Source organism: Aethalodelphis obliquidens, unplaced genomic scaffold (genome assembly GCF_003676395.1).
Source record: "Aethalodelphis obliquidens isolate GAN/ISIS:26980383/991018 unplaced genomic scaffold, ASM367639v1 scaffold25, whole genome shotgun sequence".
NCBI lineage: Eukaryota > Metazoa > Chordata > Mammalia > Artiodactyla > Delphinidae > Aethalodelphis > Aethalodelphis obliquidens.
Genome location: NW_020837969.1, coordinates 32,822,603 through 32,837,688, shown reverse-complemented (window position 1 = coordinate 32,837,688; position 15,086 = coordinate 32,822,603). Strand labels below are relative to the sequence as shown.

At 46.4% G+C, this 15,086-nt stretch overlaps 2 protein-coding genes across 4 annotated transcripts in view; one reads left to right on the top strand and one right to left on the bottom strand.

Moving 5' to 3' along the window:
* Positions 1-6,336: 6,336 nt before the first annotated feature.
* POLB (DNA polymerase beta) overlaps positions 6,337-15,086 on the bottom strand; it is a 28,870-nt gene continuing 20,120 nt past the window's right edge. The window contains exons 15-16 of one of the 3 annotated variants that reach the window (XR_003436293.1): positions 10,928-12,873; positions 6,337-7,438 (exon numbers count right to left, since the gene is read on the bottom strand). The gene's annotated coding sequence lies outside the window, so the exon portion shown is untranslated. Of the gene's footprint in view, positions 7,439-10,596; positions 12,874-13,893; positions 14,002-15,086 lie in introns of those variants that run through there. The other 2 variants (XM_027122925.1, XM_027122926.1) reach the window with 2 other exon arrangements.
* DKK4 (dickkopf Wnt signaling pathway inhibitor 4) lies at positions 11,072-14,177 on the top strand. Its single transcript, XM_027122928.1, is given in 5 exon segments — positions 11,072-11,179; positions 12,201-12,351; positions 12,782-12,892; positions 12,895-12,933; positions 13,798-14,177. Coding segments are annotated over 5 exon segments (753 nt in total). The 3' UTR covers positions 14,142-14,177.

The following is a 15,086-nucleotide window of genomic DNA, read 5'->3' as shown; positions in this document are numbered from 1 at the left end:
CATCTCGTCTTAAGGATGAGAAAAATAAGTCCCGAGGGGGTAAGTGACGTGACTTATTCAGGATGACACAGGGTAAATGATATTTCAAAGGCAGAGAGGAGATGGAGGCGGGAAAGCTCTCCTTCAGAGACGAACTGCAGCTCATAAGTGTAGAAGAAATTATAGAAATAGGAAATCACCACTTTGGAGCCACCAATAACTGATTCAAGCAAAATTCATCGATAGATGCTGGACGGTTGAGGATATTCATACAGTTCCAAAGTGTCATCCCACAGGTTACTTAGTGAAGAGAAAAGGGTACCTTCACATCAAAGAAGTCACCCTCAATCGAGTGATCAAACTTGACATCACCAGGGATGGTACAGACTGACATCACATGCTCATTCTTGCCAAAAAAGTGACTTCTCTCTATTCACAAGGAAACAATCCGATTGAGGGACAATCCAAATTGAGGGACATTCTGCAAAACAACCACCTGGTCTCTTCGAAAATGTAAATTTCATGAAATATTAAGAAAAAGGCTAGTGAACTGTTCTCGATTAAAGGAGACAAAGATAGGACTCCAAGACCAATGTGATTCTAAATTGCACCCAGGATCAAAAAACAAAAAGCATCAAAAAATAAAAACAAAAAGCATCTATTGAGGATCATTCTTGGGTCAACTGAGAAAACTTGAATGTCGACTATAGTAGTATTGTAACATGTAAAATTTTCTGAGAGTGATGATTATACCTTGATTATGCAGAAATGGCCTGGTGTTTAGGAGGTACGTGCTGAAGTATTTAGGCATGAAATAGCATGTGTCTGCAACTAACTCTCAAATGGTCAAGGGAAAAAACATGCAAAATGTTAACAAATGGTGTAGCTAGGTGGAGCATATGTGGATGTTCGTTGCATTATTCTTGAAACTTTCCGATAAGTTTAAAATTTTTCAAAATAAAAAGTTGGGAAGAAAAAAACCCCACAAAGTCTTTGATATTCAGTTCCTGGTACCAGGTTGCTGCTTGAATCAAGAGGCAAAGATTATTTCCCTGCTGTGTGTAAGGCATTTCAGGCTAATAAGAGATAAGATACATGCTCCCAAAGGACTCATAATGTAAGACTTGGACAAATACCTGCTGAATGAGGCAGAAGATGATAAATGTCATCAACAAAGCAATAGAACTCAGTAGGCTAAACAAAATGAGCTTTGTAGTCAAAAGAGGCTGGGTTTGTATCTCACATCTGCCAACTCTGTGGTGTTTGGCGAGCAACTTAACCTCTCTATGCCTCTGTTTCTACATCTGTGAAACAGAACTAAATAAGGTCTACTTCAGAGGATTGTAGTGAATAGTAAAGAAAATAATGTATCCAGAGCACATAACAATCTACCTGACATATGGAAAATGTTCATTAGTTAATAACACAGATGAAAATATGCTATAAGTGATTAAAAGCTGTACAGGCAAAACTACGTTTATTCACATACATATGCATAGTAGAGCCACAACTTCAGCCTGTAGTTTGGCACAGACCTGGACTTTGTCGGGTACAACAGGCCATTGAAGGCTGTAAAGAGCACTTTGAATGGGAATTTGGCAACGTTCCTTCCTTGGGCTTCTTTATCCAAAGACCTTTCTTCTGAAGGGAACTGATAACACCAGTCCCAGGTCATGCACCAAAAGACCTCCTCTTTCTCCCAGCACCTGATGCAGGAAGGTGGTAAAAGAAATTGTTAAGGAAAACGGCGGCTGCAGAGGGAATCATTCCTTTGCTTGCTATCTCTCTGGCCCCGCCGGCTTATCAGGATCCACGTTACCCCTCAACGTCCATATCAAGCCTCTAGCCTCTGCCGCCTCCAATCTACAGCCATTGCTCACCCCCGACCCACAATGGGCTCTAAGCTCTTGGGAAGCATAGAAAGGACTTTCTCAGTCCAACTTCTAATCACCTGGCATTCTTCTCCTATAAAATGTCTAGAACCAGAATTTTAGGGCAGGGAAGGGGCTTTGGACTCCTTCGTTTGTGAGACATTTGCTACGTGCTTACTGCGTACAGGACACCAGGCTCAGAGCTGATGGATGAGCACACGCCCAGACACATCCGTGTTGTGTGCGTCCAGAGGCCCTGGTGAGCAGGCTCCCAGCACAGGTCACCTGCTGTAGTCAAGGTAACCTGATTGTCTGCCTGTGTTACCTTTGAGAGAAAATCTCAGAAGGTTAGTATAGTTTTACCCTCAAAAATGAGAAAAAAAAAACACCCTAAGAACAGAAACCCCACTGTGAAGATTTAGTAGCTCGATTGCCCTAAGTGTAAGGAAAATTAAGATTCTGAAGCCAGCGGTGTTATTTAATTCCCTGTTTCTTTAAAGCAAAAAGGGCCCACTTGTTTGTTTTCAAGGACTTCAGAATTCTGATGAAGGGTGAGGATCCCCTTGGCATCTTTGAAGAAGCGGAGGGACCAGCCCCATCCCTGGGCCTCCTCAAAGGGGCAGCAGAGCACAGGGACCCAGTGGTGAAAGTGCCTCACTGTGCCAGGGATGGGTCAGGTGGACAAGAGGGGCATGGCTTGCAGTGCAGAGGGACAGACATCCAAGACTGTGTTATTGTATATTGAGGGTGTATATCATACCCTGAAATTCCATGTCTGAGGACTCTTCTCAAGGAAACAGACTCGTGCAAAGGTTCATCTTGAATAGCTTGAATGAATTACAGTAGTAAGAAATTAAAAACAACTTAATGGCCAACATTTAGAGGATTCATTAAATTATAATACACCCATCTTCTGGGATATGGTACAGCCGTGTGTTCTGATAATATTTGATGATCTGGGGGAAAGCCTCAGTTAAAAAAAGGGGGAAGGAAACAAAAGTTTAAGTACAGTGTAATTCCGTGAGTGTGTGTGTGTGTGTGTGTGTGTGTGTGTTACAGTTTTACTTTAAGAAGAAGCAGGGCAGACAGAGAGACTGGGTAGAGGGGGCCCACATGGGTAGATGTAGGCTTTAGTAATGGCTAATTCTGGACTGGTGATAGATTAATAATACATAATATATATATATATATGTATATATAATAAACAGATGCTGTATATGTGTGTGTATATGTATGTACATAGAAAAAAATCGGGAAAATGTTTCCAAAATCTTATAGTGACTATCTCTGCTGGGTCAGGGTATATGTGATTTTTATTTTCTTCACACTATTCTGTATTTTCCAAAATTTCTAAAATTTGGAGACGTGTTTCTGTTATAATCAGAAAATTTAAACTCACTTTCATAAGGTGGGGAAGTACCTAGGTTCATGAGAAGGGCATGCTGTTCCGTGGGCAATTTCCATCCAAAATTGGAAATGTCTCTGGGATCAGTCCCTGGAATTTATTTTGGGCTTTCTGGGAGCTCCCTTCACTCTTGGCCACAAGGGGGCGCAAGGAACCAAGGTAAAGAGTAGCTAACCCTGCTGGTGGGCAGGGGGCTTGGGACTCGAGTCAGGGTGATGACCCCTGTCCTCCCCTTGCCCCCAGAGCCTCATCCAAGCTCTCCATACGGTTGTGAACACAATTATGGGGGCTTTCCTACCCAAGTGAGAGTCCAAGTTGAATGTCAAAAGGGCAGCAAATATTTACAAATTGTTTTTATGAGGAAACCAATTTTGTCAAAGTTCCGCATGTGGATTAGGGTACAGCCTGGCTGACACAACCTGCAAATTAGCTCTTCTTAATCACTTGCTAGTGAAGCACTATGATCACTTATACGTGAAACATAAATTAAGAAAAAAGAGGATGGCATACTCCTATGGAACCTAAAAATAGTTAATAGGCAATGTCCCCTTAGTGAATATATAGCTGTGTTTCAGGCAACTTGATGTTTTGGGGAATGGCCTTAGGTTAGTGAGCTGTATACTGTGGTGTAGAGGGAAGAATCAACTTTGGAACCAGAAAACTTATGTTAAATCCGAGGTCTGCAACTCACCGGCTGTGTGACCTTGGGCAAGCTACTTGACCTCTCTGAGCCTTGGTGTCTTCATCTTTAAAACGGAGATCCCCAGGAGTACACCGTCCGTCCAGATGGGGCCCACCCAGGGGGTTCCACCAGATGGCTTTCTGTGGCCAAAGTTCTGAGGAGGCTTGGACCACACACCAGGGTTCACCCTGGGCCAGAGCCAGATCACGCCAGTGAGTCGCACACATCACAAGCCCCAGGACGTTGGAGGAGCCAGACACAGACTCACCTGAAGGGGTGCGGAGGGGCTGCAGGGAGGGAGTCTACAGCTAGGGGCCCCTGGAGAACACCCCAGGAGAGGCGAGGCCTGTAGCCCCACCCCTCCAGTGGGGACTCGGGAGCCCGTGTGTGCAGAGCTCAGGGCAGCCATTCACCACCCCACCTCACCTCTATGGAGATGTGATTGACATGAACCACGGTGTAAGTTTCAGGTGTACAGTGTGATGATTTGATACAAATATATATTGCAAAATATAATTACCACAGTAAGGTTGGTTAAGGGTGTCCTTTACCTCATATAATTACCATTTGTTGTTGTTTATTACGGTGGGAACATTACAGCTCTGCTCTCACAGGAACTTTCAAGTTCACAGTACAGAATTGTTAACTATAGTTGCCAGAGCCATTCATTTAGAAAAATTTGTGTCTTCAGAATTGGGACTCCAGGCAGGTCTGGGATCTCCTAACACTATGGGATTCACCCCCTACCTTCGAGGAAAAAGAATCAGACCCCAGGTAGGGTCCAAACCCAAAGACAGCAGAATCCATCTTGTCTGCAGGCTGGAGGATTCCCCTTTGCACGCTCCTTCCCTGAAACAGGTGTCCTGGGATGTGCGGACCGCCGCAGGGGTCCACTCTCTGTCCCTCAAAGTCATACGCAGTGTCGCAGGGGGGCCTTCGTTCCTTCCTCTACAACCCTCCAGCCTCCCACTTAGAGACACCACTCCTGCTTACAGATCACACCCCCCCCTCACCCACCCTGGCCTGGACGGCTGCCACGGGGTGATCCTCAGGTCAGGTGACCATGCCCCCAGGCTCTGAGGGCCACCAGAACACCATTGCCTAGGACTGGACACAAGGGAAAAGAGGAATAAGCGGGGTTAGTTATAGGGATGCAGAGGGAGGAGACAATAAGAAAATGAAAAAACATGAGGCAAAAGAGAAAGACTCAAATGAAGAAGAATGCGGGGGACAAAAGTGTAGAAGGAAAACGATGAAATGAAAAGAAGAATGGAGGTTGAATTCCACTCAATTTTTTTTTTTTTTTTTTTTTTTGCGTTACGCGGGCCTCTCACTGTTGTGGCCTCTCCCGTTGCGGAGCACAGGCTCTGGACGCACAGGCTCAGCAGCCATGGCTCACAGGCCCAGCTGCTCCGCGGCACGTGGGATCTTCCTGGACCAGGACACGAACCCGTGTCCCCTGCATCGGCAGGCGGACTCTCAACCACTGCGCCACCAGGGAAGCCCTCCACTCAATTTTATAGGTTTCTGCCCTCCTCCCTGCAGTGTATTTACTATTAAACTACAGTCAGTAAAGAGAATAAAACAAACTGGACTCTATGAAAATACCTTGCTTTCCAAGTCGGTGCTCCACATGAGAGTTTCATAGAACCAAGGGGCTGAAAGGGCCTCGTGATCTCCTCTGGAAACATAAATGTAATCCAGCTGAAAAAGAAACCACCCCAAATCGCCCACACATGGGGACTGCAGGCTGCTGGGACCCTCAGTGGCATTGGTGAAAGGACGTCTGGTCCCCGAGTCAGAGTGGTGCCGACACTGTCCCAACAGGCTGACTCCTGCTGTGACCTAAGACGAGAGACGCTGTTTCCAGCGAATGTGTATTGAGATACGGCCAGCTTTTTACAAACCTTTTCTTGCCTTTTTATCGCAGCATCTGCTGTCACTACCCCCACCTCTGTGTCTCGTGTAGCACGAGTGTGTCAGGGACTGCAGGACGCAGAGGAGGAAAAGCCCTGCTGTGGCCTGAACACTTGTGTCCCCAGATTCACATGTTGCAATCCTAACGCCCAGTGTGATGGTGTTAGGAGGGGGGCCTCCGGAGGTTCTCAGGTCATGAGGTGAGGCCCTCATGAACGGGATTCGTGCCCTTGTGCAAGAGGCCCCGCAGAGCTCCCTCTCCCCCTCCTGCACGTGAGGACACAGCGAGAAGGTGGCCGTTTACGAGCCAGGAAGCAGGCCTTCGCCTGACATAAACCTGACCACACGGGCACCCTGACCTCAGACTTCAGCTCGTATAGAAGCACCTAGTCCATGGGATTTCTGTTACAGAGAGGTATGGAGCGTGCCCAGGAATGGGGTAGGGTGGACAAGGCATTTAGGATTGACGGGTCACACACAACATCATCTAATATTTTTAAGCAAAAAGAAGGCAGAGCACAACCTTGACAAAGGAAGCTCAGGGCCCCTGGTGCTGTTTCCAGCTGGACGCCAGGTTGGGATCGGGAGAACGGAGGCTGCCTTACGGGAAAGGCAGGTCCCAGCGCCACGTGGTTGGTTGGCCAACTCCAGAGGGAGCCGCTCACACATACGCCGGTCTGCGTGGTGCCCCTGGGGTGAGCCTCATGGTGGCTGACCCCCCAACCCCTCCTCCCCCTCCGCCCGGCATCACACACTCCCGGAAAACTGGTCTGGAGGAGCCCTGCTGGCCGCGAGGAGCTGAGGCTGAGAGGTACGTGAGCTAGCCAAGGCCACACAATTGGTAATGAGCAGGACCCAGTCTCCCAGGCTGTTTCTGGAAGCGGGCCCGCCCTGAGGGGCAAGACATCTGATAAACCCGCTTCCTGGGCCGGCAGCTACGTGCCTCCTGACCTCAGGTACCTCAGCGGCAGTGCTTACACCAGCGCTGTGATTATACAGATCCTGCAGTCTTTGTCTCCCCTTATCAACCTGCCCCCTCATCTTTCATTTACTGACCATTTCCCGTGAGAGCCTGCCAAAGACCCGCTTGTTTCGGCTCCTTTGATTGGCTTTTAAGAAAAGCAAAGTGTATGGAAATCACACTGGTGCCGACACAGGAGACGTAACAAATAAAACTGTCCGTTCCGGAGTGAACGTAACTCCCGGCGCCGCCTCTGCCGTGAGCTCCGGGAGCTACAGCAGCTGTCCCCGGAGGATGCAGGTGTCACACCCACACACCAGCCCACGCCGCACCTCCGCCCTGGCCAGGAGTCACCCGGGGGGCTGGCATCCCCCGCCGTGCTGAACCAGGAGCCCCGGGGAATTTCTTCTCGAGAATTTTCACCCGGAGGCACGAGGAGGACCGGCGCGGGCTTGCCAGGTGGCCCACAGTCCTTGCCAGGAGGCGCCCCGTGGCAGCATCCTGGCCGGAAGTGCACGGGAGGGCTTCCTTCGTTGTGTGGCTAGCGGGGCCACGGCTCCCCGTGGGGGCGGTGGGCTCTGCACGTGCTCTGCTGTCTGCGTCTGGGAAATCCAGGCCCTGACCTAACAGCAGAAAAAAAAAACGCCTTTTAAGCAGAAACACTAATAAAGCCTTCCTCTCCCCACTGCTCCATCATCTCCAATCCCCAGTCATTGAGCTCAGCCTTAGGGCCGTAAGGGTGCCCACAGGGCATCCGGGCTGATGAACACCGATCATTAGCGCACAAGCAGCCTCAGCCGATCTGAAAATACACCAAAAGTCACCTTCCAGGGAGACTTCTCATATTTAGTTCCTCAAAATTGCTCTGGCTTTTGGGAGACCTAGAAATAACAGACTAATTGGGGGAGATTTTTCTTCGGTGCGTTGGGTTGCACACACTTCTACTGAGAGCCTCCATGGGAGGGCCGTGCGTCATGCTAGGTCCTGAAGTTTACGTGAGGCTGGAAAGTCCAGGCTTGGAAATGAGTGAGGGACATTGGTTTGTAGAGTTTTATGAGTACCAGTTATGGTGCCAGGCCCTCTACACGTATCCACCCATTAAACCCTCAGAATATAGTCATTATGGGGAGGTCGTGCCCACTTTACAGTTGTGTAGATACAGCCTAGAAAGTTGAAGCACCTTGTTCAAGGTCACAAAGTCACTATAAATCCATTTATCTCTGCAGCCATCCATCACATGAAACAACTTATGGAGCTTCTGTTATATGCCAGGCCCTCAAAGCATGAGGATACAAAGATGAACAGCTACAGCCCTGCCCACCCAGAGCTTATCACCTCGTTGTAGAGACAAAGAAATACCCAATCACAATAGAGTTTTATAAACACCATGGCGGGCAGCCGGATGCCTGGGAGAGTGGGGGGATCGGGGGCTATAGGGGAGGCCAGACTTGTGCTCAGACCAGGTCGGCCTGACTCCAAAGCCTGCACTCTTACAAGGCCGAGAGAAAGTCAAGCAGAGACAGAGACAGAGAGGAGCCTGCTTTTTGGTTTTGTTGCCCTGTTTGTAGCCTCCTGCACCTGGTGTGTCTGCATCCTCCCCCCTCTCGGTCTGTGGGAGCATCGCTCCTGGACGACACGGGGGTTGATCTCCCACCTTCCGTGTTGAGACGCCCAGCAAAGCCTTGATGCTTTCGATCGCGTCACCCTTCCCCCCAATCCGCTTTCCATCCTGAATTCCATCTTCAGTGCCAGAGCCATCCACCTGTGCGTGGAATTAGAAATGTCAGGGTAACCTCAGCTCTTCTGTCTCGCTCACCCGCCACCCCCCACATCAAATGGTAGGGACTCAAGTGCCCAATCCCATCCTTGGCTGGTTCTCACGGTCACCGTGTCACTGCCTTACACTGGCCCTCCTCTGCCTCCTCATCCTTCTCTTCATTGGCCCAGCATCCGCTTTCAATCCACTGCACCCTAGCTCCACACCGCCGCCAGCACTGCTTTCCTAAAAAGCAAATTAGATCCTGCCATTTTCAAGTTCAAATATTCCCCCGATGACTTTCTACTGCATATGAAATAATACCCGGTGTCCTTTGCCTGTTATCAGGTTCCTCACAGTCTAGCCTCCTCTTGTCTCTCCACCGTCTGCCCCAGCCACACAGATTCTCTAGAACCAAAATGCACCTCCCTGCCCCTGCACACACTTCACCCTCTGAGCCTGGGGTAAGACCATCCCCTACTTCTCAACCTAGGAAACTCCTACTCATCCCACAAAACCCAGCTCAAATGACCAGTCACCACCTCTGTAGAGGCATTCCTTCATTCCTCCAGAAGGTCTAATCACACCCTCCTCTGTGATCCTTCAGCCCCACATTTCTATCTTTATCTTAGTGCTTGTTATAATATATCAAAATCATCTCTACATGTAGATCTTCTTGGACACTAACCCCTCAGGGGCAAGGACTGTGTTTTATCTTTTATTCCCAACACCTACACATAGGTTCTGTTAAGTACAAAGTACTCAATGAACGTTTGGTTCCAGTTCTTTTTGTCTGTGTGTTTTGCCAGAGGCCTCTGGTGCCCTGGTATTCTCTCTTCTGTTAGGTAACAGGAAGCAGGGAAACCCAGCAGAGGGCGAACCCTGGGGCTCTCTCCTTTATGTTTGGCCATAATTGTCCAGCTTCAAAATAAATTCTGGAACACCCCTAGTCACCAGGAGTATCCTACTATCAAAGGGTGTCTGATGCTCTCAGTTTACATGAAAACAAGTAGTACTTGCAGAAGAAATAGCTCCGTTGTGCCACACGATGGGGACAGGCATCCAACCCCAGGAAGAGAGCCAGGTAACGGACCCTCAGGTCACCTGCCCCGGCCACTGGGCTCCAGGTGTCCCTCGAGGCTGGGAATGGTCCCCTGGCACAGAATGTCCAGGTACCTCTTGACGGACTGATGTCAGGTGTTTTGGAGGAAGACCCAGTAACACCAAGGTTACCATTGATGGCATAGATAAGGGGCACTGGTAGATTTTAAACGGCGCCTTACACCCCAGGTACGGGGATGAATTTACCCTGAGAACAAAGCAAACAATGAAGGGATTTGGGGACCCAGATCTACCCTTAAAGGACTTAGGCAGTGATAAGCACGTGTCTAAATCACTCAACTTTGCTAACAGTCTGGCTGGAAAAAAAAATCAGAGAAAAAGGGATGAAGCATTTTTTAAAAATTCAAATTAGGAAACTTGAAAATGCATGAAATCCCATCTGAAATGAGTTACAGTCTTGAAGCCTGTTCTGCTTAAGTCACTTCAACATCATACAACACAAATTAAATCCATTGCTCATAAAATACACCTAAACTTCCTATTAAATTGTATAAAACGGGCTTTCTGCGGTTGTCCCTATCACTAAAAAAAGGCAATTTTTATAAAATCATTATCTTCCTAATTAAATAATCCTAACTTCAAACAGTTCCATTTTCATTTTAAGGAGAATTATTTTCCAATTGACATTTAGTCGGGACAGGTGCTGTTACATTCACAGCTCTTAAGCTATTGGGATTTTTACGTCTGAACACCAGAGACACTCAGGGGGCATTTTGTCTCTTTTCTATCTGTCTTCACTGTCTGAGCACAGTGTAAAGTTTCTCAGTATATTTTTTGTAACTCATTAGTTTTTGGCATTCCACAGAGCGTATTGGCTAACAGGTTTCATCCTTTCTTGGAGCACAACTAGCTGTGAAAACAGATCTTAGAGCAGACTCCCTCCACCCTCACAGGATTACTGAAGGTAGGAAATGCAGGTGATTATCAGAGTTTGCTTTTGATACAGACATCCTGCTCTTCCGCTGGCCCTTTGAACTGACTTTGATATGCAGTGATTAAGAGGGGCTCAACCCCTGGAGGAGCAGTGGCTGCAGCCCTGCCTCTGCTCCCCCTCTATTGAGTCCTCGTTTTGAACTATTGATCAAACAGATTTGAGGGGATTTGTTGGAGCCTGTGTGGGGTAAGAAGGAAGGAAAGGGAGGAGGAAGGAGGAGGAGAGAAAGGAGGGGGCACGTCTATAAACAGTTTCAGAGGGAACCCGCTGGTCAGACCTCACTCGCCTGATTTCACACACCTTCCTCCAACGAAGATTTGCTTCTCTTTCAGAAAAAGCAATTCCAGGGCGACTTGCCGAGTTCCCATTTTGGCAAAAGCTCCATCGTGGGTTCAGAGCAGCCCAGCTTCGAGGAGGACGCAGGGAGGGCTGAGAAGGTCCAGGATGGTGGTGTTGGTCCTGCTGCGGCTTGGCTGGCTGTGCGCCCCCCTGGGAGCCCTGGTTCTGGATGTCAACAACAAGAGCTCTGTGGATGCGCAAGGAGCCCGGAAGGTAACGCTCGGTAGAGGAGGAGGGCTGGGCGCTGGGCTCGAGTGAAGCCATCACGCAGATGAGCATCTGAAGTAGCTAATCTAGACAGTGGGCCAGATGGAGGCTGTGGAAGGCACCCTGGAAGAATCCAGACGCTTTAGCATTAACTCACCAGATGAGCCAAGTGGCTTTTCAGGGCATGGAATTTCAGGGCTATCAATTCACCTATAAATCAGGGAGTAAGCTAACATTTAGAAAGCTATACACCACGTGCCAGGCCTTTTATACATACTATCTCATCTCCTCTTCCTCAGAGCTTGAGACAGCTGTCACATCTCCTAATGACAGATGGCGGAAATGGGCTCAGAGACGCTGAGGAATTTAACCAAGGCCACACAGCCAGGGAATATGGGAGTCAGAAGTTACATGCTGCGTGCCAACCCTCTCACTTCACAGAATTGTTTTATAGGAAATGTTTCATATACATATGAAAAAGCATCAACCGTAGATGAGAGAAATCAGTCTTCGGTACCTGTTTCTCTGCAAATGAGGCATCACTAGAAATCAAAGGACGGTTGGGTTGGCCCACTGAGGGGCCTACTTGGCAAATGGTGACTGATGTGATTCACTGGAGTAAAACGGTCAAATAGGGATGCCACAAACACCAACACTTCTTTAAACTATCGCACAGCATCTAGAGCTTCTAGATACATATCAAAAATCTCATAACCGTCTCTAAGACACACGTGGGAAAACATTTTCTTCCATTTTCACAGAGAGCATAAAAGATGAAATTCTATGTTTAAAAGTAGGACAATTTTTCAGACACAAATAACCTTTGCACATAGGTCTCTTCGTTGGTGATTTGCTCTCCCCTTTGTGAAAGAAAACCAATTCTAGCGAAAAGTCAAGATGCTGCTTGAGGTTTGCCTCAGTGTTTAAAGTGCCTCTCTTTTTGGCTTTCTCCATCTCCTGCCTGGAATAAAAACTCTTCACATCTCGCCGGACTCCCTAGCCCTGTGACAACAGCTTCTCTTTACAGGGTTCACAGTGCATGTCTGACACAGACTGCAACACTAGAAAATTCTGCCTCAAACCCCAGGATGAGAAGCCATCCTGTGCTACCTGTCGTGGATTACGGAGGTGGTGCCAGTGGGCTGCCGTGTGCTGCCCAGGGACGCTCTGCGTGAACGGTGAGTCAGCACGAAGACTTGCAGGACTGCAGCGCTCCCAAAGAGCAGACACAGCATCCGGGTCTCTTAGACTAGGGTATTCCACGACAGGCACTCTCTAAAGGCTCCAAAGTGGTTCTCCGCAGCTGCCTCTTCCCGATGCAGCAAAATAGTTTCTTTCCCGGCAACAACTTGCCAGCAACTTGGAGATGATTTTAAAGCAAGGGTTCAAGTTGGAATCTTTCAAGTTCTTCTGTTTTCACTTAGATTCCATTAATTACTTAAGCACCTGCTTTGCCATATGTGAGATGTAAATATTTAGTGCCTGTGTCCCGGAAATCTAGAAAGTTATACAGAAACTGAAGGCGGAAGTACTGCCAAACCCTGTGACAGTCTGATAATGAGCCTGTCTGTGGTTCTCATCCTCTAACTCCACCTGCTTGTCTCTCAGATGTTTGCACTGCAATGGAAGATGCAACCCCAACACTGGAGAGGCAGATCGATGACCAAGATGACACAGATACACAAGGAACAAATGAGCACCCAATTCAGGAAAACAAACCAAGAGGAAGCCAAATATTAAAAAATCACAAGGCAGTAAGGGTAACAGCAGCATTCTAAGCATATATATATATATATATATATATATATATTTTTTTTTTTTTTTTTTTAAGAAAAATATTTTCTCCTCCTAGGCTCTTAAGGATAGGCTGAAACTGACTTATGCCTCTCCACCCCGGAAGCACCTAGGGAGCATGTCCTATTTCCAATCTCTTTCCATAAACAGCTATGGAGATCATGGGGGTAAGAGCACAAGATAGTTGGCAGGCCAAGAGGACGGGGAATAGCTATAATAACGGGCTGGTTAGCAAGAAAGACTTTAATTGTTTAATTAAATTTTATATGCACATCTTTTTATAGCCTATAATTTAACAAATAGAAATTTCCCTTTCTAGATCCTCAGAATACAAAATAAAGGAGAGATGAACATAGATGCAATAACGTTTCATTCTCGGACAAAATACAAACTTCACTAAGATGCTTTTTACAAAATTGTCGTCTCAAATTCCAGTCTCTGACATAAAGCAGCTAGGATTTTGAAGGTGGTGAATTGGCCATTCTTGTTTGTTGAAGACGGCTAATTGCCCCTGTGTAAGTAGTGGTCTCTCTTTGGGTCAGTACAAATCCCATTTAATAAAACACTGATGAGTGATACTTATTTCATGTCTCAAGACTGGAAATCCCATCTTTCTTTAATAAATGTTTTAACTTTATAAAGCAGTAACTTGTGTTTGGGAAGACAGAGATGTCCACTCCGTTGTTGCTTTCAGCCCAGGAGCCAGGCATGCTGTTGCTCTATCTTTACTTTGCGACCTTATCCTACACCCCACGCCCTAACCCAGTCATGCCCTCACAAGCCACCATTCCCCCTGCTTATTACTAAAGCCCGTATCAATCTCGTTACAGGACAAGAGGGAGAAAGCTGTCTTAGAACTTTCGACTGTGGACCTGGACTTTGCTGTGCTCGTCATTTTTGGACTAAAATTTGTAAACCGGTCCCATTGGAGGGACAGGTCTGCTCTAGGAGAGCGCACAAAGATACCGCGCAAGCTCCAGAAATCTTCCAGCGCTGTGACTGTGGTCCTGGACTATCACGTCGAAGTCAGGCAACTGGAAATCAAAGAAACTCAGGGTTAAGAGTGTGGCCAGAAAATCTGAACAGCTGCACGTCTTCCAGCAGAAGTCTCAGACAAGAACTTAAAAATCTTCCCATACAAATAACTCTTAAAATCAAATCTTGTAGTAAGTGAAACAGACTGAGCTGGAGAAACTGCCTTGTGATGAATGGAAACTAGTTTGGGCTTGTTGTCTATTCCTGCAGAAAAGTGATGTGATTCTATAACAAATTTAACTTTGATCTAGTGATTCAGTTCGTTCAAATAAATCTTTACGTAATTTCTGGTGAAGTTATGGTACCTGACAGTAGTAGGCAGGGAAAATTATCACAGCAAATACTTTATTTTTCCTTAAAACCCCCATTGTTTAAAATCACTTATTTCTTGGAAGGGAAATACCGTTTTGCTACAAAATAACTTGGTTAATAAAGAAGTAAGATTCAAAAGGTAGTATCTTATGTTTGTATAGCCCACTGCAAGTTACAAAGCACTTTTACGTTATTTTGTTTTCAATAGCTTTACTTACCATTTGAGAACTTCCTATATTTTGTATTTAAATAATTTCTATATTTCAAAGCTAGGGCTTTCAAGGAGTGCTTTTACTTATACATTTTGATCATCTGAACTTAAAAGTTACACTGGAAGAAAACTAGGGCAAAAAAAAGTAAAATCTTTGTTCAAAGTATAAGAGACCATATTTTATACATATGGGTACATATTAAAAGTGGTTTTAATTAGGGAAGCTCTTTCTGATGGATTACAATCAACTGTTACAGATTTCATTTAAGAGATAAACCACACACCTATTCTTGGAATTAGGTTATAAGTATATGTTACAAAATCACATATGGGCCAAGCATAGAAAAAAGTCTCTAAAAAAGATTGAACTAATTGAGGCTTGCCTAATTGACTAATTTACAATCAGTAAATAGGAGGAAAGGTAATGAGGTAATGTGGTTTATAGCATAAGGGCAGAAAATGGGAAAACAAAAATTCCCATTTAAGATTTGTTATCATCTCATCTCTTACTCCTCTCCACTGACCCTTAGTAAAGTGTGATCATGAACAGAATATATAAAT